The 25,318-nt window shown below is 47.0% G+C and overlaps 2 protein-coding genes across 4 annotated transcripts in view; one reads left to right on the forward strand and one right to left on the reverse strand.

Moving 5' to 3' along the window:
* The window catches only part of Hadhb (hydroxyacyl-CoA dehydrogenase trifunctional multienzyme complex subunit beta), a 37,435-nt gene extending 31,302 nt beyond the window's left edge, over positions 1–6,133 (forward strand). For both annotated transcript variants that reach the window (XM_010604833.3, XM_010604834.3), the window contains exons 11-16: positions 626–705; positions 778–825; positions 1,828–1,915; positions 2,261–2,335; positions 2,748–2,912; positions 5,602–6,133. In XM_010604833.3, the coding sequence (XP_010603135.1) occupies positions 626–705; positions 778–825; positions 1,828–1,915; positions 2,261–2,335; positions 2,748–2,912; positions 5,602–5,637 (492 nt within the window). In that variant the 3' untranslated portion in view covers positions 5,638–6,133. The remainder of the gene's footprint in view (positions 1–625; positions 706–777; positions 826–1,827; positions 1,916–2,260; positions 2,336–2,747; positions 2,913–5,601) is intronic.
* A 133-nt stretch (positions 6,134–6,266) lies between these two features.
* Adgrf3 (adhesion G protein-coupled receptor F3) lies at positions 6,267–23,983 on the reverse strand. Of its 2 annotated transcripts, XM_010604836.3 has the most exons (15): positions 23,213–23,983; positions 22,174–22,231; positions 21,690–21,830; positions 21,177–21,353; positions 20,398–20,616; positions 19,001–19,210; positions 18,481–18,624; positions 18,112–18,308; positions 17,559–17,738; positions 15,604–16,983; positions 15,124–15,165; positions 14,971–15,033; positions 14,505–14,560; positions 13,833–13,969; positions 6,267–6,328 (listed from the first exon to the last, which is right to left on the reverse strand). In XM_010604836.3, the coding sequence occupies exons 1-14, from the start codon at positions 23,306–23,308 to the stop codon at positions 13,948–13,950; spliced, it is 2,985 nt and encodes a 994-aa protein (XP_010603138.1). In that variant the 5' UTR covers positions 23,309–23,983; the 3' UTR covers positions 6,267–6,328; positions 13,833–13,947. The 2 variants fall into 2 exon arrangements, with proteins under 2 accessions (XP_010603138.1, XP_033619068.1); XM_033763177.1 differs by lacking the exon at positions 6,267–6,328 and having other exon boundaries at positions 13,947–13,969; positions 15,124–15,131.
* Between the last annotated feature and the right edge of the window lie 1,335 nt (positions 23,984–25,318).

The raw sequence follows: 25,318 nt of genomic DNA on the forward strand, positions 1-25,318 counted from the left end.
TTTTTTTTTTTTTTTTTTTCTTTTTTTTTTTTTGTAGTGGTACAGGACTTTGTGTTATCTCTTTGTCCTCTGATTTCTTGTTAGTTGGGACAAAAATGTATGGAGTAAAAAGAGTGTGTGGAGTAGGTCCAGAGAGGGAAAACAGTAGTATTAATGTTCTCATCTGCCCACCTCATTCTTCTTCCATTGATTTGCTTATTACCGATTCTGCCCATAGAATAAAACTACCCAGAAGCTGTGGGTAGGACGCAGCTGAGAAACGGCATGGAAAATAAAAAAACAAATAAGTTGAATAAATAATAGGTTGTTTTAATTCATAAACTTCTTTGTTATCTGTGCCCAGAAGAAAAAAAAAAAAAAACCTTTGGCTGAGTTTATAATGTGTACCTGCATTTCTAAAGTTCTTTTTATTCATTTGATGATTGTGATCCTCTCTGAACAGGCTCCTCTCTCTTTAGCACTCCAGAGCTGGGCCAGTCTTTGTGTTTGCATTGTGATTTAATGGTAGATATGTGAAGTGAAGTTTGTGATGAGTGAGTAGAGCCAGGGACGGAATGTAGAAGGTGGCCGCAGAGGAGCCTCATGCGGCCAGAGTTCAGTGTGACTGTTCCGGTTGATGTTTCAGACTGATGGTGCTTCTGCAATGCTCATTATGTCAGAGGACAGAGCTCTGGCCATGGGATATAAGCCGAAGGCATATTTGAGGTAAGTAAATTTCCAGGTGAATTGCCTCTGATTACTTTATGACTGCAGCTAACTCCGCTGTTCTTTACCTAGGGATTTTGTGTATGTGTCCCAGGATCCAAAAGATCAGCTTTTACTCGGGTAAGTAGTCGTAGTGTATATCAGAAGTATTTCATTACCGACTTTATTACACAGATTTTGAAGTATCTTAAGCTCTGAGTTCATAATTAGTTTGGGGGGGTGGATTTTAAAGCAAATCATAATAATCCTTTTTGGTATAATTATTTTATAGTTTTGGGTTATTTTCCATTTTTTCCTATACATTTTCTACCTAAAATTGTTAATACAGGGCTGGGGATGTAGCTCAGCGGTGCTGCGCCTGGCTGTCAAGTGCAAGGTCCTGATCCCTGTTACTGGAAAAAAAAAAAAATTGTTAATACAAACCGGCTGTGGTGGTGAATGCCTATAATCCTACACCTCGGGGAGACTAAGGTGGGAGGATAGAGAGTTTGAGCCCAGCCTGGGCAATCTAGTGATTTAGCAACACCCTGTCCCAAGATACAAAAGAAAGGGTTGAGAATGTAGCTCAGTGTGAAGGCCCTGGGGTTAATCCCAAAAAAGTTTTCACCAAAAACAAGTTTTTAATATAAATATACACATATATACATATACGTACACAACTGTGCATTTTTTTCATGAAAGTGTCAAACATTTTTTTCATTTTGCTACACATTCTTGTTTCATAAAAGCCTCCTGATACTTAGATTATCTCACAAGGCCCTAGCTTCACTGGCTTCCATTCTGATATCAATCGATAGATGGATCTACCTACTTACCTCCACCCCCCCGTTATGATCTTGAGACTAGTTAAGTCCTTTTGTATACCTTGTCCTTTGACTTTCATTCTTCATGCAAGTTCACACTGTTAGCTTGGATTTATCCTTCATTGTTTGCTTATTAACCTGTTTCCCCAGCTCTACAATATGAACATAACAAGGACAGAATTCAGCTCATTATTGTATCCCCGGCACTTAACCAGTATTTCTGCAGTAGAATCAATAAGCATAAAACTCAGGTTAGGGAATGTGAGGAAGCTTTTAGGTTAAAAATTAAAGTTTTAAGATTCTACCTTTTTCTTTTCAGGCCAACATATGCTACTCCAAAAGTTCTAGAAAAGGCAGGATTAACCATGAGTGATATTGATGTTTTTGAATTTCATGAAGCCTTCTCAGTAAGTCATTTGGGAGACACGTCTGAAGGGACTGTAGTCATTAAGGAAGGGTGCAGTCCATGGTTATGGGAGAGAGCAAGGCTTAGTTTATATTACTAGTTAAACAGTTAAGTGCGCCTCTGTGTTTCGGTCCTGACTTACATTGCAGGGAGGGATTCAAGGGGAGAGAATTGAGGGCCACACCTATGGGCTTGAAAATACCTGAGGTTCCTAGAGGCCCTTGGAGGTACATTTTCACTAAGAACTGACTTAAAGATTCTCCTAACTTGGAAGTTACAGAAACCCACACTGAAAGTTTAGAGGAACATTAATAACAAGGTCTTAATGAATTATTTTCCCTCCTAGGGTCAGATTTTGGCTAATTTTAAAGCCATGGATTCTGATTGGTTTGCACAAAACTACATGGGCCGGAAAACCAAGGTAAGTTTCTGATTAAAAAATATGTTTGTCCATGGCACATTGATATTTGGATCTTAGTCGCCATCTAAGAAGAATATGAAGAGGAAAGCTTCCTCTTATGAAGAATTATATATTTTATTCAGGGTACTATATTTGTGTCTTTATTTAAAAATATTTCCTGGAAAACCTTCAGCAAAAATAGAATTATATGTTACCTTTTGTTTTCATTCAGACATTAAATGAAAAATAAATAAATCCACCCGTCTTTTATTACTGACCTGGACTTACTTTGTTTTGCAGTAAAATTATTTGTGATGTCTAACATTAATTGTTTCCCTCTGCATCTGTTCCTTCCTGTTACTAAGAGCCTGGCTTGAGTTCTGTCTTTATGGAAACTTGCCTTTACATTGTATCTTTATTTTTGTGGAGCCAGGTTGGATCTCTTCCTCTGGAGAAGTTTAATACCTGGGGCGGATCGCTGTCCCTGGGGCACCCATTTGGAGCCACCGGCTGCCGCTTGGTCATGGCAGCTGCCAACAGGTTGCGGAAGGAAGGAGGCCAGTACGGCTTAGTGGCCGCCTGCGCGGCTGGAGGGCAGGTACGTGTGGAGCAGCCTCCCGGGGCTTCCAGAAAATCATATTCTCAGAAACAAGCTCATTCCAAAAATGTTTGATTTAATTTAGTTTGAAACATTCCAAAAGCAGTATTTTGAGGACAGGCAAGCAGGAAAAAAAAGCAGAATTTTTTTGGTGAGGGCGAGAGGAAGGAGGAGAAACAACTCTAATTCTGATAATACTTCAAAAGGAGGATGCTATTTAAATCCAAGCTATTCTTTCCTCTTTTTAATGTAAAATTAATATGTGTTTATTATAGAAAATATAAAGAATATGTAGAAAGCAATTAGAATCGCAAATCCCCTTACCAGGTGCCATCGTGTTAAGCATCTTGATATATTTTCTTCCTAAGTGGTAAACCTAATTCACTTATCTAATCAGCATGAAATCTTATCTATAAAATCTCTCCAAAAGGTAAACTGTCTTTCTAGAGAACTGAATTATACCTTAGGGAACTAATTTATCTTTAGCTAACTTTTTGCTGTTCAGCTAAGGAAATTATTGTTCCAACAAGTTTTTTTCTGTCTACCTTGCTCACATTTAGACCTAACTTCCTGCCTGCTGTAGCATGTCACTCTGGGGATAAAATCCAAAAGGAAGACTGACACTAGTTGTTTTTTTTTTTAAATCCTGATGTGAACAGATTTTGTTTTCATCTAAATTAAAGAAACTTCCCATTACTGATCAAGATGAATAAATAAGATACTTAAAAGTATAAACATTTACAATTTAAAGTCTTCATATATGGTTCTTCCTCAGAGACTTGGGAAATAAAGTGCCAGTGATTTATAAGTTAGAACATTTCGGACTCCATAATCAGAAACGTTTCTAGTCCGTGTGAAGTCATTTACAGAAACCAGGGTCAGGTAGGACCTGAGCCCCCTCTCCTCTTCGGGTGCCAGGCTCCCACCAAGGGGCAGCTCCCACACAGCACTGTGCCGGGGTGTGGCCCACAGGGAGCGCTGTCCTTTGCATTCAGCATCTGTTCCCTGAATCTTTATGTCACGGACGGCGTAAACTATATTACATGCTTTCGTGGATGAACAACAGCAGTGCTCAGTGGCTCCCTCCTGCAAGTTCGTAGTATCCATGAGGAGTACGGAGATAAATATGACTCCGAGAGCCAAACAACTGACACCAACTCAATTAGGAGGTTGAAGAAGAATTCATCACGGTGGGGCCAGCAGGATTTCTCAGCGCTGGCACTGCTAACATTTTAGGCCAGTTAATTCTTTGTAGTAGGGGGCTGTGCTGTGTGCTGGAGGAGGGTGAGGTGGCCTCTGCCTACAGGTTCCAGTAGCGATACGCTCCTCCTCACTCTTGCCCTGTCCACCCATCCTGTCCACCTGCACACATGGTGGGAACAGCCAGAGGCATCTGCAGATACAGCCAGTGTTCTCGAGAGAGCAAGGGCCGAAACCTCCCCGAGAGGAGGATGGCTGGCATGTTGGGGCGCGGAAACTACATCTTAAACAGAGCTGGAAAAGGAGTGTTCTGCCTTAGTGTGGGCCCCTTCCAAGACAGCTCCAAGTCAGTCGGGTCTTCCTCTCCCCGATCTTTGTTGTTTGTTTGCTTACGTGTTGTCAAAAGACTTTGTGTTGAGCTACCGTGTACACTAGATGGAGCATGTAGCAAATCTCTAACCTCATGGCATTCAACTTGTTGTCTTATAAATAATTGTTTCTTAATAAATTGTTTGTTTTGGTACAGGGGATCGAACTTAGGACCTTGCGCTTATGAGGCAGGCACGGTGCCACTGAGCTGAATCCCTGGCCCCTAATAAATAGTTTTGAGGATATTGAGTTGAACCTAGAAGCCAGGAGATTCGATAGGCCATTGATTGGTTTGATGACAGACCAGAGGTTAGGATGCCGTGGCAGTCAGCTAGGGTTTAGACTCCTGAAATCGGAAATGTCTCTGCTGGGTTTAAAGAAGGACTGTAACAGTGCATGGCATGTGCACAACGACGAAAAAGGAACATTCTTGCTGCTTCTCTTTGTGGCCCCTCGGGTCATCTCCTCGAGCTGTGTGAAAATGAAGAAGGGAACAGCTTTGGAATCACCTGGATCTGGTTTCAAATCCTGGCCTTGTGATTTTGTCATAGCTTTGTGATTTTTGGATGAGTCACTTAACCTCCCAAAGCCTCAGGGTATCACTTAGAGATGTACTTTGGTCGGCGTTCACTATGTCGTGTTTATCTTTGTACGGTGGAAAAGGCCCGTGGTTCTTCATTTTAATAGCAGCCTTTGGTCTAGGGTATAGCATGGTGGTAGGCACTTGCCTGGAATGTACAAGGACCTGGGTTTCATTCCTAGTGCTGTGAGAACATGCACAGCCACAGCAATGATTTTTAGCATTTCTACTAAGAGTGAGACTCTGCTAGAAAGTCAGGTGCATATGCGTATCTGTGTGTGTGTAGATCTCTGTATAAATTGTGTGTGTGTGCGTGTACGTTGTATGCTCTGTAATGCTCATAAAAACCTTCTAAAGGAGGCCCCAATAGCCCATGTAGAGGAAATTGAGATTCAGAATGGCTGCTAACTGTCCCACGATCACATAGTGCTTGAATGGCAGAGCCAAGATCAAACTGCAGAGCCTGTACTGTAGCACCGTTCTCCACACTAGCTGAATTCATCACCTTTCACCGCTCTAACGGAGCTTTTTCCCTTACAGGGCCATGGTATGATAGTGGAAACTTACCCCAAGTGAGCGACGGAGGAGGTGACCATGCTTCTGTGGAGCACTCGCACTGGGCAATGCCATTTCAATGCATCGCTGAACGGCCCCTATAGTCCTAGCTCCTTTTAAGAAAACATGCGTGGCCTTCTGTTAAATACTTTGCAATTAAGCCCTGCCAGTGTTCTCAGCTTTCCAGTAATCACAGCTTCCTGTTCTTCCAGGCATTTCTAAGTTTCTAGAATATCATCCAGATATATATTTAAGCAGTTCTTTTGATCTCTGTTGTCACTGAAGACTGAATGGTTGCAGTATAGGAAAGGTTAACTGAGCTCTGAAGTCATCTTCGTAATGTTTGCGAATTACATTTGTTCTTATGTGTCTTAAAAATACACATTTTCTCTAAAATACAAACCAATGTGCCTAAACTAACAATGGAAAAATAAGTCAATCTAAATATCATTAAAAACTTAAATACTTAGATGCACAAATACCTCGGTCAACCTTAATAAAGTAGAGAAATACTGGAGAACCGTTTGCCTTATTTTTTAAGGAGGAGAAGGGGTGAAGGGGCGGAGTTTACCTTTCACTGTGTGTGTGTAACTTCCAGCGATTTCATTCAACCACGGGCTCCTGGGAACATAAGGAGGACCCTGCTTCAGTGTACCCCGCATTGCTGTGATTGAAGCACATTAATTTCATTGTTTGGAGTCGCTGCTGTTTGCTAGGATTTAAATGAAGTATAAAATAAGTTTTTTTCTTTGGATCAACTGCCGTGAACCCTCTCGGATTTTGACAACCACAGTGTCCTAAATAACATGTATGCTAGTCCTTTAATGAAGCAAAATGGCCAATTGTGGCTATTTGTGTGAACATATTTATTTGAGGCTGGGCACAATGATGCCTGCCTATAATCCCAGTTACCTTGGAGGCTGAAGCAGGATGATTACAAACTGAATGCCACCTAGACAATTTAGTGAGACCCTGTCTCAAAAAAAAAAGGGGCCGGGGATTTAGCTCAGTAGTTCCGCTGCCTGCCTCTCATGCCCAAGGATCTGAGATTGATCCCTGGTACAAAAAAAAAAAAAGCTAGGTGTGGTGGCACATGCCCGTTATCCCAGCACTCAGGAGGCTGGAGGCCAGCCTGGGCTACATAGTAAGTCTGTGTCTCAAAAAACAGAGAACAAAAACGGGTTGGGAGAGCTCAGCAGTAGGGGATTTGCCTAGAACACACAAGGCCTTGTGTTCAGTCCCTAACACCAAATAAAACCCAAACAAACAAAAAAGAGTATTTGTGAGTTCCAGGATCACTGGCTCCTGAATTCCTTGGTAATTTAAACACAATGTGAGTTTTTAATACTGAAAACCGTTATATTTACTTATCACAAAAATAAATTTTGGATTGATACATGTAAAATGAAAACAAAAAAATTTATGACAAAATGCTCCTATGTCCTTAGGTTAAGAAGAAGAGAATTAAAGAAAACATTTGTTTGAAATACTTTTAAGGGTTGGGGATTTAGCTCAGTGGTTCTACCGCCTGCTTCGCAAGCTCAAGGACCTAAGTTTGATCCCCATACAAAAAAAAAAAAAAAAAAAAAAGAAAAAAAAAAAAAAAAAAAGAAAAAAAAAAAAAAAAAAAGAAAAAAAAAAAAAAAAAAAGAAAAAAAAAAAAAAAAAAAGAAAAAAAAAAAAAAAAAAAGAAAAAAAAAAAAAAAAAAAGAAAAAAAAAAAAAAAAAAAGAAAAAAAAAAAAAAAAAAAGAAAAAAAAAAAAAAAAAAAGAAAAAAAAAAAAAAAAAAAGAAAAAAAAAAAAAAAAAAAGAAAAAAAAAAAAAAAAAAAGAAAAAAAAAAAAAAAAAAAGAAAAAAAAAAAAAAAAAAAGAAAAAAAAAAAAAAAAAAAGAAAAAAAAAAAAAAAAAAAGAAAAAAAAAAAAAAAAAAAGAAAAAAAAAAAAAAAAAAAGAAAAAAAAAAAAAAAAAAAGAAAAAAAAAAAAAAAAAAAGAAAAAAAAAAAAAAAAAAAGAAAAAAAAAAAAAAAAAAAGAAAAAAAAAAAAAAAAAAAGAAAAAAAAAAAAAAAAAAAGAAAAAAAAAAAAAAAAAAAGAAAAAAAAAAAAAAAAAAAGAAAAAAAAAAAAAAAAAAAGAAAAAAAAAAAAAAAAAAAGAAAAAAAAAAAAAAAAAAAGAAAAAAAAAAAAAAAAAAAGAAAAAAAAAAAAAAAAAAAAAAAAAGTGCTAACCATAGAAGGAAAAGTTTATAAATTTACCCATGTTAACATAAGAACTTTTATTCTTCATATGATACAAAGTCATAGAGAAGCAAGCAATAGTGGACAAGCAATTGTAACAAGCAATTGTTACAGTGGATACAGTTTACAAAGGATCCAAAGTATATGATGAATTCCTGCAGAGCAAGAATAATGACAATGCAGTAGGAAAAAAATGAGAAGATACTGACATGTTTTAGAAAGCAATAAGTAAGTGGTAAACATTCACTAAGATGTTCAATAGTAATCAGAAGAAAATTAAGATTAAAATGAGATTTTATGCCTACAAGACCTGCAAAAATTAAGACAGAATTCCAAATATTGGTGAGACTGTGGAACAATACGAACTTAGACAAAAATGATGAGAATATAAATTCAGAAAACAGCCCGACATCATCTCCTACATTTAAATGACACAAGGTCTGTGGCCCAGCATTTTCTTTTTCTTTTTTTTTCTGGTACGGGGGATCGAACTCAGGTCCATGCACTTGCGAGGCGGGTGGCAGAACCACTGGGTTAAATCCCCGGCCCACCAGCGTTTTCACTCTTTGGAATATTCCCTAATGAAACTTGCTCGTGAGCACAGAAACAGTTGTTCATGGCAGCATTACTCTTTAATAGCAAAATATTGTAAATAACTCATGTAGACTGAAAGCTTTTAAAAATAAGCAAAACTAATTTCTAGGGTGACTACAGATGAGTTTAAAAGTTTCTACAACAAGGAAGGAAAAAGACGAATCTGCCTTCCAGAATTCCATTTCCTTTTTTGGTACCAGGGATTGAACTTGGGTCCTTGTACTTGCAAGGCAGGTAGTGGCACCATTGAACCAAATCCCCAGTCCCGTCTTCCAGAATTCCAGATGATACCTGTGGATACTTCCTGCTGCAGGAGGTGAGGTAGGCCCCTCCCCATGCCTGGGGCTAGACTCAGTGACTCCAGAGAACAAAGCAGGAAAAGACAGCCTTACAGTGGGCAAACAGCCAGCATCAGTTCAGATGAGAGGTCATGGCTAACAGTGCAGCCACAGGCCTTCTGGGAACGCATGGTCAAAGGGGTGCCTTAGCTCTGTGGTGTTCTTTAAAAATACCAGTGAGGTAGTTCACTCATGGGAAAGATCAGGCGAATGCAAATCAAGGGACAGTCTGCAAGGTATGTGGTCAACATTAAAAACTATCAAGGTCATGAAAATATTGAGAAATTGTCAGAGACGAGAGGAGCTGTGATGATTCTGAAATGGAAAAGGGACATTAATGGTCAATTGGGTGAAATCTGAATAAAGTCTGGAGTTGAGTTGGTACCTTTTTTTTTTAAGCTGGGGGTTGAGGATACTGCTCAGTGGTACAATGCTTACCAAGTATGCACGAGGTCTGGGTCTGATCCCTAGCCCGACATCCCCCAAAAAAGAAACCCCAAACAGCAATAGAACATCATAGAAGGAAAGCCACACACATGCACATACATATGTGGTCAGATGATTTTTGACTTGGGTACCAAGACAATTCAGTGAGGAAAAGACAGACTCTCCACTTGTCAATAGATGGTGCTGGGAAAATGATCTCCATATGCAGAAGAATGAAGACGGATCTTGCATCATATACAGAAATTTAACTAAAAATGGATCAAAAACCCCCAAAAAGCTGAAACTGGAACTCTTAGCAGAAAATACATGGCATTGGCATTGGATTTAGCAATAATTTCTTGGACAGCACAGGCAACAAGAAACACTAGATTAATTGGACTTCATCAAAATGAAAAGCTGCATCAAAGGGCCTCATCAACTGAGTGAGAAAGTGGCCTGGGGAACAGAGGGAAAATATCTGCAAGTCATACAACCTAGAAGGGGTTAATATAATTTGTAAAGAATTCTTACAGCTCACAATCAGAGAACCCAATTAAAGAATGGGCAACTGAGGTGATAGTGAGCTTGTAATCTCAGCTACTTGGAAGGCTTAGGCAACAGTTAGAGCCCAGCCTAGGTAACTTAGCGAGACTCTGTCCCCAAATTTAAAAAGGGTCTGAGATGTAGCTCTGAGGTAGAGCACTTGCCTAGCATGCACAAGGCCCCAGAACCCCAGTACCCCCATCAGCGCACACCCAATTTATATAGTTCTCGAAAAATGGCCAATAAGCACACGGCCAGTAATGCTCAGCACCACTAATGACGAGGAAAATACGAATCAAACCCACAGTGGAGAATCACCTAACATCTCTTAGGACGGCTCCTATCAAAAGATAAAGTAACAAGGGTTGGTGAGGACATGGAGAAATTGGAGCACTTGTGTCCTCAGTGTGGGGACAGAAAATGGTGCAGCTGCCATAAAAAATAGCACAGCAGTTCCTCAAAAAAAAAAAAGTAAGCATAGCATCACCACATGAACCAGCAGTTCTACTTCTGGGTTTGTATTCCAGAGAATTGAAAGTAGAGTTTTGGAGCAATCTTTGTATTCCCACATTTGCAGCTGCATTGTTCAGAATAACCAAAAGGTAGAAGGCAACCCAAGAGTCCATGGGCAGATAAATGGACGAACTACATCGCCGTATACATAGAATAAAATACTCTGCAGCCGTAAAGGGTGATGATCTTGTATAAACCCCGAGGATGTTATGCTGAGCAAAATGAGCCTGTCACAAAGAGAACAAGAGCAATATGATTCCACTTAGGTAAGTCTGAAGTTTGTCAGGTTCCTAGGGACAGAAAGCACAGCCTTGGTTGCAGGGCACTAAGGGGGGATTGAGGAGTTGCCGTTTTTGTGGAGGGAAGGGGTAAGTATCCTGGGGACTCATTAAACCCCAATGTGAATGTAGTTTACTGAATGATACACTTTAAAATGTTTAAGATTGAGCCACGGTTTTAAAGCGATTTTTCTGAAAGGTAAGAGAAGACACGTTCAGGATAGTCGCCTCTGGGTGGGGGATGTTGGACCCGACCTCAGCTAGAGCACACAACCAGCTTCACGTTTCTGGTTCTGAAGTTTCATCATAGGTTCACTGAACTCGACGTGACGTATATGTTGGTTCACAGTAGCCTATACTCCGAGAGAAAGCTGAACGATTTTATTAGCCTGTCCTGAACATCATCATCCTGGGCTGATATGGCTTGACGTGGCCTCCATCAACATAGATCTTGATGTTCGTGCTTAGACATCTTCACCTGCTTACGTTGTTCTCACAGATTCCAACTTAAGTGTTTCTATTGTCTGTCTTGCCCACCTACCTCCCTACCCTCATACTGGGGGTTGAACCAGGCCCCTTCCCCGAGTCACATCCCTAGCCCCTTTTTATTTTGAGACAAGGTCTCTCTCAGTCACTGATTACCTAGGCTGAGCTCCAACTTGTGATCCTCCTGCCTCAGCCTTTTGGAGTGCTGGGATCACAGGTGTGCACAGCCATGCCTGGCTTGGGTCAAACTTCAGTTAGGTTCTGTGTTCTCCCAAATAACCATTGGGGAAAGGAGCCACTTACTGGCTCTGTCTTCTGTCATTTAAACTTCTATTTATTTATTTTTGTGGTACTGGGGATTGAACCCAGGATATTGTATGTGCCGGGCAGATGCTCCACCTCTGAGCCATACCTCCAGCCCTGTCATTTAAACTGTTCAAGGTTCGTCCCCAGCTCAGCTTTACTTGTGACAGTAGTTTATGTTCTCCCTTTGGTCCACATCATTCATTTATTCCAGTGTTGGTGCCGGCTGTGTATCAGGCGCTTATTCTAGATGCTGAGGCTACAGCAACCAACAAAACAGAAAAATTCCTGTCCTTCTTGCTTCCATGTTTTTGGAGAAGAGAATCCTGACTCTTGTCAGTCTACTGTTTCCTCCTAGCCTTTCTTAGTTTTGTTTACTTTCTCCTGGCTTTTCCAATTCCTGCAGGAATGAGAAAGACAGGGTTCTGGTCGAAGAGCTCCCCGGAACTGGTGTGTCTAGGACTCAACTGGTGTACTCTGGCTTTTTCAGTGAAGGGGAGGCATTTTCTGGCAGGATGCTGGAATGGGAGGACAGGAACGGTGAAAGGAAATACGTTCTTGTGAAGCAGGAAGCGTTTGGATATCTTGGCAGTGTCTGAGCTGTAGGGAACGCCACTATGGAGATCTTTCCCTTGCACCCTGAAAGGACTGTCCGTGACCCATCAGGAGCGATTCCCAAAGCAGAACCCTAAGTAGGGGCGTTTGGAGCTGCCTCAGGAACCCCTATTGTAATCTACCTGTCTATCCAGACCTAAGTTCCAGGAGGGATTTTGTTTTAGACTTTAATATGTACAATAAAAATATTAACTGTAGAAAGTTCAAACAAGGTAAGATTAAGAAGAAAATGAAAAATCAAGCAGCGATATCTCCTGCTGACATTTTGATACCTCCCCTGTTCAGTGCATGTGTGCATGGACCAAAATGCCTAGTAGAATGCTGCCTCAGCCCTCTTGTCGGCTTAGCTTGTAGCCTGAATGTTGATCCATAGCAATCTATGTAGCCAAGTCACCATTTTTAATGATCACCCAGCACTCCTGCACGTCGAGGCTGCTTGATTTATTTTACTAAGTGGACACAAACACATTGGAGCGCACAGCCTTTGTGTGCCCCCTCTCTTTTTCTATCTATCTCTATATCTCTCTTTTAGTTTTTTGAGACAGGGTCTCCCTGTGTAGTCCAGGCTGATCTTGAACTCACTATGTAGTGTAGACTGGCCTTGACCTCGTAATAATCCTCCTGCTTCAGCCTCCCGAGTGTTGGGACTACAGCTGCTTACCTCTAAACTACCTTAGAAATGGAATTGCTGCTTAATGTCAGTTTGTATCTCCTAGAGCCTTCTTTTATGGTCTCTGTGTGTGTGTAAATGCGTGTATGTATGTATTTTTATGATGCAAGCCAAATAAAGATGTAATCCTATTTTATCTGCCAGTTCTAAATAGGGGATTTTACCAGAACAGCAGCGCATTGAGTATGGTCTTGGGAAGGGAAAGGAGAACACATCTGTCTACAGAAGCCCACTCAGAAAAGGCGTCTGCTGCTTGTAATGGAAAGAGTGCATTATTTGAATCTGTAACCAAAACTAGTTTTGTAACTTTACAAGTGCAAAGTGTACTATTAAGGAGGTGACAATGCGGTGCTGTAGGGCAGGGCCTCCCTCGGGGCAGAGTGAGGGTACGGCCTCCAGGAAGCCTCAGTGTGGCTTTCCCTGTTTGTTATCTCCGATTTGGAAGCATACTTGAATCCATTTAGAGAACTATTTGGACTAGCTTGTCCACAATTAAAATAGATACTTCAATCACTGAGTAGAGAAACAGCGCTTGGAAGAAAAATATTTTCAGGCGCCTGTGATACTATATCCTTTTTTATTTCAACAGAAAATGTTCTTGTTCCATTTTATAAAAATTCCCATACATTATATAATTTAAAAACCTCGCCCATTGGAATTTTTTTCATTGATCTGGTCTAAATTTTTTCCCGAAGCCTCTTACTTTCTGCTTGTGAATTTTGTAAGCTAATTCCACTAGACATCCTGGTATCCTCTGAAAGTTTTTCTTGTATCTTGCTTGTCTGTATACCTCGACCTCACTTGGTCTTGTCACATTTAAATGTCAGTGCTTGTAATCTTCGCTGCGTAAGTCTTGCCAGTAAGTGGGACCTTTCTCTCTGCTTTAAACTCTTATAAAGAATTCTTTAAAGTGTATTCACATCAGTGTCTCTTTGCAAACATGCATATGTCCCTGAAACATATTTTATATTGATTTTTTTTAAGTTAAAGGAAGGACCAAGAAATTTCACCTTTCTCTAAACCTCGAATCAAATTCTGCCCTTCATCACTAGTGATTGGGAAGGTCAGAGGTTCCTGTCAATTGGTTGACCTTTCTTCATGATCATTAAAGAGGGATAACCAGAAAAGAGATCACTGAATAGCAAGAGCCACTGCCGTCCATGACCTCTGTAAAGTGGCCTGTTGGATCATTTTAAAACTAGTGGAGATCATTTTACTTGCACTTTTCTGGAACTTTGATATCTGGTGATGAGTTTGGCAGGAAAGGCAGGTTCATCCATGAGGTCACTGGGTGGGTTAGCGAGTTTTTCAAGCCTTTCTTGCTTGGATGCCTTAGGGCGGGGAGGACAGAGAGCTGCAAGAGAAACGGGTGTGACTCACAGAAAGAGCCTTTTCCAAGGTGAGCAGGGAGGGGTGCAGAGCCCCTGGGCCAGGGCCCATCATATGGATCCCAGCTCACACCCTCACTGTGGGTTCCTGTGTGGTTCACCCCTGGGGCCCTGCCACAACCCCCTGAATGAGCTCACTCTGAATCTTAGGGCTGGTGACACCCACCTTGCCCAACTCTGCAGGCTGCTCTGTCCTCTAGAAACCAAGCCCATAACAAGTCCTTTAAAACAAGGTTGGTTGGTTGGTTTTTGTGGGTAATTTGGAGTTCCGTAGTGTGAAAAGGGATTTTCAGGTAGAACAGAGCCCAGGTTGGTTATTGCTAGGCCTCCTGCATCGGAGGATCCTCTAGGCTCCTCTGTGGCCACCCTAGGAAAGCCTGCTTTCCACCCTTTGTGAAAAGGAGCTGCTGTGACGAACTTTTCCCGGAGATCTTTAACTGCACTTATCCTCATTCTGCAAGCCACGCTGCTCGCACTGCTCCTGAGAGAGCCGGTCCTCACCTGGCATTTTGGCTTCCTCCTTTACTCTGTTCTGAGATGTAGGTTTCATTTGTGTTCTAGGAAGAGATGGAAAGACCCAACTGCTAGTCCACCTCTCTGTGAAGAGACTGCATCCATTGTGACATTCTTGTCTGTCCCACCCAGGATGCAGTGATCCCCAGAACTTGCTCTCAGCTACATTGTTCTGTGCACCAGTTCTGCCTTCCCCGCTTCAGATCTTAACCCAGGGCAGATTTTTTACATATAGGAAAGCAGGGACAAGAGCATCATCAGAATCCAGGTCCAAGTCAGGAAGCTGGGAATCTGATTGCTCTGGTTCACCTGCTCCTGTCCCGGTCAGAGAGCTTGAACCTAAAAAGTATGCATTCTGAAGAACAAGCCCAGTCTGTGCCCATCTCTGGGGAAGGTTGTGGGTCCCCTCTGATCTTCTCGGGAGACGGCTGCAGCCTTGGAGCCCGCAACTCACCAGGGAGATGTCGGAGTTGGGGGGTTGGGTGTGGCAGAAGCGTTTGCGTAAGGCCTCTTGCACCTGGAGAGGAAAAGTAAATGCCCCAGTGGTGGCAGCCGGCTCACTGCCTTCTGGCTGTCAGCCAGGCAGGGGTTGGCCAGGCAGACTCACCTTCTTGTCTGTGAGGCAACCAAACAATAAGATGAAGACTCCCTGCAAAGAGGGAGCGGAGAAAAGTGGTGAAGGAGTGAACACCTATGGAATTAGCTGGCTCCCTGTCCTCTTCCTGCAGCCTCCATCCCCTGATCTAGTTTACATACTAAGGCATCCTATCTTGGTTTCTGAAATTAGCACCACTTGGTGCAGAGGACCCACTTTGGGGCTTTTCTTATTGTCATGGTTACAAAAGGGATACCCAAGGATGGGTGACAGTTTCCCTACTTGTCTAGCAAAGTCAGAGAGGTTATGTAATTTGTCTGAAGTTATCCAGCCAATAAGTGGAGGAACCAGGACCTATACCGAAGCCTGCTAAAATTCCTGAATTGGTTTCTTCTGCTGCACCATGCCGTCTCCTTGAGAAGCAACGGGCAGTGACTTAGACCATCGAAAAGGTCAATAAACACAGACCGCCCCCCACCCCAGCACACCTACCTGGGAGGAGTTGAGAATGACGAAGATGTAGTGAGGGACTGCGGAGGCCTCCTCCAACATAGTCACCAGGCCCAGCCCCCAGGTGATGCCAAAGATGGGTGTGAGGATGAACAGGGCCTTGAGCACCCCCAGAAGAGCCTGGCGCTTCTCCACCGAGGGCCCTTCTGACAGCGAAGGTCTCTGCAACTTCAGCACAGTCATGGCGAGTACCAGCCCGTTCACGCCCACGATGGCCAGCACCGGCCCCACGAAGGTATAGACTGCCCCTCCCTTCCCAGCCAGCCAGCACTGCCCTTCTCTCAGGTATTGCCCTCGAGGCAGGTAGAGGCCCAGAGCGGCACCGGCAAGCCCCAGGGGGCACAGGTAGCCCAGGATCACCATCAGGGCGAGAATGAGGTGCTTGGACAGCTGATGGAAGACAAAAAGCAGCTGGTGAGCCAACAGAAGGGCCTGCGCCAGCATCCAGAAAAAGGTGCACAGGTAGAAAAAATGACACAGGAAGGCAGTGACCAGGCAGAGGAGGTTGTGAGTCCTTGGAAGGAAGACTGAGCCTGCCAGGTACCACGTGTCGGCAGCCAGCAAGCAGATCGCCATGTTGAACAGGGCAGCGTGTCGGAAGAAGGCAACTTTGTTCCGTACCACGGCCCTCCACACCAGCCTGTACACGGTCAGGCACACAAGCAGTGCCAGTATGGAGGCGCCCAAGCCCACCTGAGTCAGGAGCTCCAGGACAGGGTCTTCTGGAACGGTATGGTGGGACATGAGGGTGGAGAAGGCAGTGAGGTGCTGGCAGATACACTGAGTGGCAGGGCCGTCATTGGCTGCCCGTGCCTGGCACCCTCGATCTGACCAGCCTCCCGCATGCTGGAAGAGGTTATGGTCCCAGAAGACGCAGTGCAGGGCACCATCTGTTTGCCCGAAGTCCATGATGACCTCTGCTCGGGTGATGGCTTTGCCACCTGCCATGATCGAGATGACGAGGACCAGGCCAGGGGTGGCATAGTGGGGGCCCCCCAGCCCTTGCCCGTAGTTGGAGGGCAGAAGGCGGTCCAGGTTTTGTAGCACCAGACTGGTAACACTGACAGTGGTTCCGTTACGGACCCATGGGGTCAGTGAATACCTGGGAATCCGGGCCCGCAGCGGCGGCTGAGTGGAGAAGGAGATTTGGTAGTCGGCAAGAGGGGGTTCCAGGAGCTGACTCTGCAGCCGCACACTGGAGGAGCTGAAGAAGAAGGGCTGGCCCTTTGGGGACAGGCTGCGTGCCAGGGTTTCCACAGCCAGCAGGAAGTCTGAGCCCATCGAGGGCTCCTGGGCCTGGGCCGGGGTCCACAGAGAGCTGATGTTCGTGTCTAGGACCTTGTCGGTGATTGTCAGGAGATCCTGTGGCACCCAAGGGAGAGGCGGGCCTGATCTCCTGGAGCCCACAGTGCCGAGCCAGAGGAGCAGGACCTTCAGACCCCAGCCCTACCCTTCCTATACTAGTGCAACACCCAGGCCTGGAGAGCAAAGGGGACAGAAGACAAGCCAGTGAAGGCGGCCTCCCCGGGGGAGACCAGGGCATCTTCAGGTCTGTGGTCTCTCGGTCACCCCGCCCCTCTGTCTGACAACCCCCGGGGGCTACCTGGGTCCTAATGGGAGGGAGGGCCCTTTCCAATCCCTCACTCCTCCCAGGTCTGAAAGCTAGGAATGGTGGCCAGCAGTAGGGGCACAGTGTTCTGGAGTCAAGGCCACACTCGTGTCTGCACGGCCACGCACACTGCTGTGCAGACACGAAGAGCGTGTGACATCGTCGCCCCTTGTTATTCGCCACTGCAGCCCCCACCGAGAGGGATTTAGGGGGGTCCCGCAAAGCCCGCGTGTCTGAGTGTCTCCTGATGGCAGATGGGAAATGGGCCCCACAGCCAGCAGTCTCCACCCCACTGCCCAGCTGGCATCTGCTGAGGCTCAGAACTCACCTCCAGGGCACTGGGCTTGAGCGTCGTTCTGTCTTCTGCCACCACCTCCGCCAGGACTTCCACAGTGCTCAGTAGCTTCAGTAAGTCGGAGGGAGAGCTTGCCGCCTCTACCCGCTCCTGCAGCCTTTCCAGGATCTGTGGCACCCTTTGGTCGGGCTTTCCCTGGCCGGCCTGCAGCAGCTGGGATGGGCGAGAGCAGGAAGGGGGGTGGCGGGAGAATCCTCGAGGGCAGGGGCCTCTCCCCCTCCCCCGCCTCCTCACACCTCCCGTGCTTCCTCCTTTTCAGCTCCTGGCCCCGTGTGCCCACGTTCTGAGGAGCAGGAAGCAGACAGGTGACTGAGGGAGCCTGGAGAGTGGAGCTGAGGCTGATGTTAGGGGACAGACACCTGATGGGACTGTGGCTCGAGAACAGGCAGAGTACTGGCCCCACGAGGCCCCGCGCCTACTTCCGGGCTCTGTGAGAGCTCCCTGTGATAGCAGCTGAATAACCCTTGCTGGCCTGGGGGAAGGACCCTAAAGCTAGGCCTGAGGGGACTGCGGAGGCAGGCTTTACCCTGGCTTCATCGTACAAGGCCAGGATCCCCATGTCCGTGCAGTTGTGCTGGAGGGGCCCCCAGGCCCCATCAGGTCCACAGAACCTCTTCACCATGCCCGCCTTGTTCCCAGGACAAGGGGCCTGTGCCGCGTGGCCAGCTTTAGTGACATTCCAGGCCACAGCCGAGAAGTCCTCAGGGCAGGCGTCGTCTCCATCTGAAGAGTGATAAGCAGAGCGGACTCAGCAGTCGCAGTCCCACCTGAGCCTTTGCCTGGGCCCCGCCTGCGCAGGCCCATGGTCTGGCCCAGATGGCAGAGGGTCATCGTGGAGAGGCTCCTGGCCCAAGAGCCAGCAGTGGGGGCCTGCTGGAGCCTGGGCCCCACGTACCCTGGATGACGGCGACGGCGACAGATCGCCTAAGAGGAGCCAGGCCCTGACTCTCCAGCACACAAGTGTATGTGGTGTCGGCCTCCGGGCAGCGCTGAACGTCCAGCAGCAGGCACTGAGAGCCTGTCCTGTTGAGTAAGGAGACTGAGGGGAGAGGAGAGACAGCTCAGAAGCCAGCAGGCCCCGAGTCTTTCAGAGCACGGGGCAGTGGGGAAGCAGCTGAGTGGTACGTGGGTACCAAACTGCTGAGTGCGACTTGGGTTTTGCTGACAAGCTCCCTGAAGGGGTCTCTAGTTCCGGGGCTCAGTTTCCTCCTTTGTAGAATGGGGGCCACCATCGAACTAACCCCATGAGGTTTACTGTGAGAGTTCAATGAAACTGTGTTATGTGAACCAAACTGCGATTGCTCTGACTGCGGAAACAGTGCTGACCCCCCGATTCCCAGCACCAGGACCTCAGCCTCCTGGAAGACACCAGCTGCCCCTCTCCTCTCTGATCCCAGTGTCTGGCCCCCTCCTACCGTGGCTGCCCTCCCTGGGGCTCCAGGCAGCAGTGTAGACCAGGTTTGTGCTGGGAAAGCAGCAGCTCAGCTGGAAGCTGGGGGAGGCGGTGCAGGAGATGGACAGCTCCTCCGGAAAAAGAGCCACTTCGGCCTTCTGCAAGGGCACCTTCACCACCTGCTGCAGCTTCCAGGCGAATCCCTGGGCCTCGAAGTAGATGAGGTACTCACCTGCGGAAACACACATGCCGCACCTACTGCTCCCAAGCCGTCGCCCAAGCCCGCTGATTGCTCCCCTCCCTGCTCACCACCAGAGCTGAGCCACAGCCAGAGGAGTCCCAGGGCGGCCCTCTGAAGACAAGGGACCCTCACTGGCTGCACAGCTCGGACCAGCAGGCCCAGAGCCTCCCAGTACTTCCGGAACATGAAGCAGTGGGGGATGCTATGCATGGTCGTTGAATTACTGAGGGAGGAATTGGTTTTTGCTGAAAAGCCCCCTGAGGGATCTCTAACTAGTGCCAGGACTCAGTCTCCACATTTTCAAAATGGGGGCCACCATTGATAACCACGCAGGGTTTATCGCATGAGTTAAAGGAGATTGTGCGGCCCTGGCTTCGAGAAGGACTTGTAGAAGGATGAAGAGGTCTGTAGAACAGGCTCCTGCCCTTCCCGCTTAGCCACTGGCCATAGCGAGTCTTCCTCCTTATAGTCACGCCCTTCCTATGTTACTACTGTTGTGTGGGATGTGCACAAATGCCTGTCTGTTCTCAGCTGAAAGACATTTTCAGCACACTCCATATTATGAATTAATTTCTCTCTCTATCTCTCCCTCTTCTCCCTCTCGGTGATCCTCCTGCCTCAGCCTCTTGAGTGCTGGGATTACAGGCGTGTGCCACCACACTCAGTTTTCTTTTGTTAACAGAGATGTTTGATGAAAAATAACTATATTTTCCAAAATGAAACATAATTAGAAGAATGACATTGTTTTGCATTTTTGCATGTCTTTTTAATGTCTGGCCAAAGGGAGGCCTCCTGCTTCTGCAGTCTCCGTGACGGTAGGCCACACTGGAAGATGCCAATGTATAACATAGGGGAAGTAAGAAAAGACAAGATGACGCTTTCCTATATTAGGACAATTGTAACTTTGTGGAGCCCGAAAGATCCCAGAAGTCCCCAGACAGCAAAAAGAACTGAGTGTTTTAAGGAAGTTTCCGCGCTGTAATGGGTCTCTTGGCCTTTGTTCTCCTGAAATAAATCAGTGGGGAGGCTAAGGAGGAGGTGGAAAGGAGGTGAGGTAGGAGAGAAGAAAAGGTGAAAGGAAGCAGAGAAAAGAGGAGGAGGAGCCGGAGGAGGGGGAGGGGGAGGGGGAAGAGAAGAGAAAGAGGGAAAGAGCAGAGGGCAGGAGAAAGAGCCGGTACCTGCCCAGTGCTGGGATGGGCGGCTGATGCTGAGGCTGGCCTGGCCCTGGTGAAAGCTCAGCGACACCTGCGGCCCCGACCGCAGGGGGATGAGTTTGCTGTTCTCTGTGCGTCTCAAGAACCATTTCGGGTTGGTGACGTTCTGGGTCGTGAGCAGAGCCAGGTTCAGCATGTTACCCGGCATCTGCAGCTGGGAGTTCAGGCTCAGGTTCCCAGGAACTGGGGGGCAGAAGACAGGGCTGGAGGGGGACTCAAGACCCTCTTGCCGCTAAGCAATCACTCCCTCCTGCCTTTTTTTAAAGAGTTTTTTGAGACAGATTCTTGCTATGTATCCCAGGCTGGCCTCAAATTCGCGGTGATCCTCCTGCCTCAGCTTCCCAAGTGCTGGGACTACAGGAGTGTGCCACCGCATCTGCACTTCCCTGTCTTCTGAAACCCCTTCCTCCCTGGCTCTAGCTTTTATCTTGCCCCTGGATGGGTATCCAAGTGAGGCTGCTGTGGTCCAGCCTGGAAGACCCTATCCTTGGGAAGATGACACCCTCCTGGCCTGGCTTCCCCTCTGCCAGGTAACTTGGTGATATTGGAGCTGCCTCGAGCAGGCTGGGGTCTCATTTTTCAGTCTCCCTGCTCAGGTCCCAAGTTCAGGGCCTGAAATCCTGTAGGACCCTTGGCTTTTCTGCCCATCCGGAGGAGCAGGGGGCTTGGGCTAGCTGCCAGAAGTACAGGTTCAGAGAACAAAATAGAAAGCTCCTCTTTCACTAGTTCTCAGCTTTCCTCACCAGGTGGCAGCGTCTGGCAGTAGCCCGGGATGGAATGGCTGAAGATCCGACAGTCACAGAGCTGACCACTGTGGCTGTGCGAGGGGCAGGGAGTGCTGCTGGAGCAGAGACGGGCGCTCCACTGGTACCCGGGGCGGCAGGCGCAGCGGCTGTGCCCCGTGTGGCTGACATTACAGTCTGTGACCGACACGGGAGGGAGAAGTGAGCAGGCTGTCTTGGGAGGGCCAGGGGCGGGGGTAGGGCTGGGCATCAGGACTCCCACCCCTCAGCACCGCCCTGCACTAGGGCTCCGAGTGCAGAGGCTGAGGTGGACACCAGGGTGGGGCGGGAGAGGCGGGACCCACCCTAGCTGCTCCTTGGACAACAGGGTGTGAACAGGAAGGGAGGGACCTGTCTGGTAGGGAGGGAAGGCAGGAGCTGGATGGGAAGCCAGAACCAGGCAGCCTCAGCCGCCAGGGAGGGGCTCCCAGCAGGCCCCTGCTCATTCGCTCTGAGCCCTCCCGGTGACTGTACCTGTGGTGATCACGAGCCCCGTGAGATTTCTTGGGCAGGAAGTGGCCGAGGCAGGAGGAAGCGCCAGGGCCCTGGAGTGTGCCAGGGGCCAGATCTTGTCTGAAAGTTCCAGTTCCACGAAGACAGAGACCAGGACTGATTCTACAGAGAGGGACAGCTGGAGAGGAGCGGCAGACAGGCCCCAAGCCTGTCCCCTTCGCCTCCTATACCCAGGTGGCCACTTCCTGTCTAGGAGCCCGTGGATGCGGGATGCCAATAACTCCTGTCCTAGCTGGGGTGCATGGCATCCTCCTAGTACCTGCACACCGCGTGGAGGAGCCCTCGGAGATGAACATGTTTCTTTCTCCATGGGACGCACCTGAGCTGGAGCCGTCCTCTCTGTTCTGAGCCCCCGCCAGGGGACCCCCTTCCGGTTCTCCCTTTGCACCTCCCTCCCTCCTCCCTCTTCCCCTTCACTTCCTCCTCCTGCCTGTCCATCACTCACCCCCTGCTCCACTCCTGTCCAACTGCTGCCCAGGTCCCGCTGCAGCCTGCCCCTGCCCCTGGAAGAGAGCAGAGGGTAGACCCCTAGGGAGAGGCCGGCCCCCAGTTCCTCCTGGGGTCACTTCAGGGACCAGCCTGGCTAGTCTGGCATGACTTGGTGTCCTGGAAGCTCTGCTGTTTGTGGGAAATCAAGAGTGCAGGTCAGAAGGGGACCGAAGGCTTTCAGGCGGAGCTGCAGGAGATGCAGCCCCAGGGACCTCAGCAGGGCCTGCAGGTCCCACCCAAGTCCGGAAGGGGCACACCCTGGGAGTCAACAAGCTTTGCTTAGCTCCTTCGTGAAAGTACCTGTCCCTGGGCCCCTGGGCTAATAGCAACGGCTGGGTCTGGAGCTCTAGCAGGGAGGGGCAGAGCTGGCTGGGGCACAGGGGTTTGACACAGGGGTGAGCCTTTCCTCTCAGCTCCTGGAATTTGTTTCTTCACCAGCACCCTCCCCTCTCCAAATTGCATTCACCAACCTGCATGGGATGCTCTTCTAGAACCGGGTTGATACACAGGCATGGATAAGACATGGACAGATTTAGAGATTGGTAAAGATACAGGTGTGTATGAAATCAGATGCAGATATGGGCTTAGACTCAGAGATCGATGCAGAGATAGAGATACTGATATCTTCACAGGAGAAGTGGATTAAAAAGTACTGATTTTGGCTCTGCTGAATTTCTTTAGATTCTCTCATTCTCTTTGCAAGTGACTCACAAATCTACTGAGTACCCCCCTCCTCTTTTTTTTTTTTTCCATTTTAAAATTGCTGGCACGATAGGAAGAGTCTTCATCTACAGTAAAGCAGGTGTGGCTGGAGCTCACAGGGACTCGGGCAGAGTAAAGCAAGCCATGCCTCACACCCCGACAGGCAGACAGGATGCTCTGAGCCATGCCGAGACCCTTACCAGGCTCAGAGCCTCTCCCTGGCGGGCCCCTTCCCTCCCCTGAGCTATCATCCCACCCCTCGCAAGGCCTCTGGAGACATCCCCGGTCCTCACCTCGGTCTTACTCACAGGCTGGGATGTGGGGGCAACTGTAGACCCCAGCAGGAGAGTCAGGGCCAGGAGCAGCCGGGGAGCAGCCGGACGGACCATGGCTCGGCAGAGCTGTCCTGAGTGGCCTGAAGAGCCCTCCCACTGCGCACGATGCAAATTTCTTTGCAGAGGAACTAGCAAGACAGTGCCCAGATGGCGTGGGTGGGAAGACGGGAGCTAGGGCCCGGACTCTGAGTCAAATGGGGATTCAGGAAAGCCATAGGTCTGGGCGCCCTCTGGGGTCTGGGCCCAGGACTCAGGGAGTGAGATAGGATGCAGGGGTCATAGGTTGCAGCGAGCGATGTGTCACTTTCATCAATCTTATAATTTCTTATTAAGCCAGGTTCGGTCCCGCTCCCAAAGATCTGGGGAAGACGGATTGTTCTGGAATCTAACCAGGAAGCTGGATCACTGGTCAAAGAACCGAAATTAGAGAAAGAAACGATGGCAACAACCCAACAATTAGGGCTGATTACTACTAAAATAATTTCCAGATGGTCTTTTTTTTTTCTCCTTAAAGGTAGCAAAGTTTGTTAAAGGCAGGAGTGCGTTTGGGCCAAGTAATCAAGTAATAGTAGGAAAAGAACACTCTACAGCATGAAGGAGGAGAAAACAGTGGCCTCCAGGTCGTCTTTGAAAGGGGTCTCGCATGCCCCCTTAGAGTGTCCTCTTCCCAATCAGGTCACTCACCACCCAGAGGTCCGACAGGAGATCTTTATTGTAGAGAGTCAGGCGGAGCACAAAGGCCGGGAGGCGGAGAGGAGAGAGAGAGAGAGAGAGAGAGAGAGAGAGAGAGGAGGAAGAAGAAGCAGAAGGAGCGAGCAAAAAGAAAGGAAGGTCCTTTTATCAGTTTTGGGGTGGGCTATTGCTTATTTATGAGGAGTGAGCTACTTTTCACCTATCACAGGCCAGGTTGCTTTTATGGGCCCAGTCCTGCAGACACAGGTTTCAACTTTCCTGGACCACTGCGGCCTTGGCAGGGAGGGAAACCAGAGATAAGGGCATGAGGTCATTTTAGGAGCCAAGAGGTACCAGGAGAATGCAGCCTGGTTTTGGGGTGGGCTATTGCTTATTTATGAGGAGTGAGCTACTTTTCACCTATCACAGGCCAGGTTGCTTTTATGGGCCCAGTCCTGCAGACACAGGTTTCAACTTTCCTGGACCACTGCGGCCTTGGCAGGGAGGGAAACCAGAGATAAGGGCATGAGGTCATTTTAGGAGCCAAGAGGTACCAGGAGAATGCAGCCTGTGAGGCGGCGTCACAGCATACTTTAACATGATCAATTCCCTAACAGTCTTTTAAAACTTGTACTTGACTGTAGCACATAATGATTACATTCATTATGGGGAGTTGGTACATGTACATAGCACATTTTAATTCTTTATTTTGTTCCCTCCTCTCCCTCCACCTCTTGGTCGTCTCATTTGCAAAACATATAGTTCCCCATTTCCTATTACCTAGTGTTTATTTTGCTCTTTTATTTATATTTTGGGCTTCTTATAGAAGAAAACCATGTTGGGGCCGGGGATTTGGCTCAGTGGTTCCACCGCCTGCCTTGCAAGTACAAGGTCCCGAGTTTGATCCCTGGTACCAAAGAAAAGAAAAGAAAAGAAAGAAAACCATGCATTGTTTAAAGTTGTGTGTCTGATTTGTTTTATTTAGCATAATCTCAAAGTACATCCGTTTCCCTGTAAAGGACTCAAATGAATCCTTCGTTATGGCGGAGTACTCCATTGTGTAAAATACCATTTTCTTTATCCATTCACGTGTTACGTACATATCTTCTGCTTCTAAGATTTAGCTGTTATGAGCTGTTCTGCTACAAACACAGGGTGTATATATCACTGTAATATGAGGTCTTTACTCTTTCAGGAAGACACCTAGGAGGGAAATAGCTAAATGAGATGGAATTTTGTTTTGTTGTTGTGTTTTTGTTTGTTTGTTTGTTTGTTTTTCTCGGTCCTGGGGATTGAATTTGAGACCTTGGGCTTGTGAGGCAGGCGCGGAACCACTGATCTAAATCCCCAGTGCTATTTTTGTTTTTTGAGTAATCTCCATGCTGATTCCAT

The sequence above is a fragment of the Fukomys damarensis genome, unplaced genomic scaffold, assembly GCF_012274545.1.
Source record: "Fukomys damarensis isolate Sample0158 unplaced genomic scaffold, DMR_v1.0_HiC HiC_scaffold_2, whole genome shotgun sequence".
Classification (NCBI taxonomy): Eukaryota; Metazoa; Chordata; class Mammalia; order Rodentia; family Bathyergidae; genus Fukomys; species Fukomys damarensis.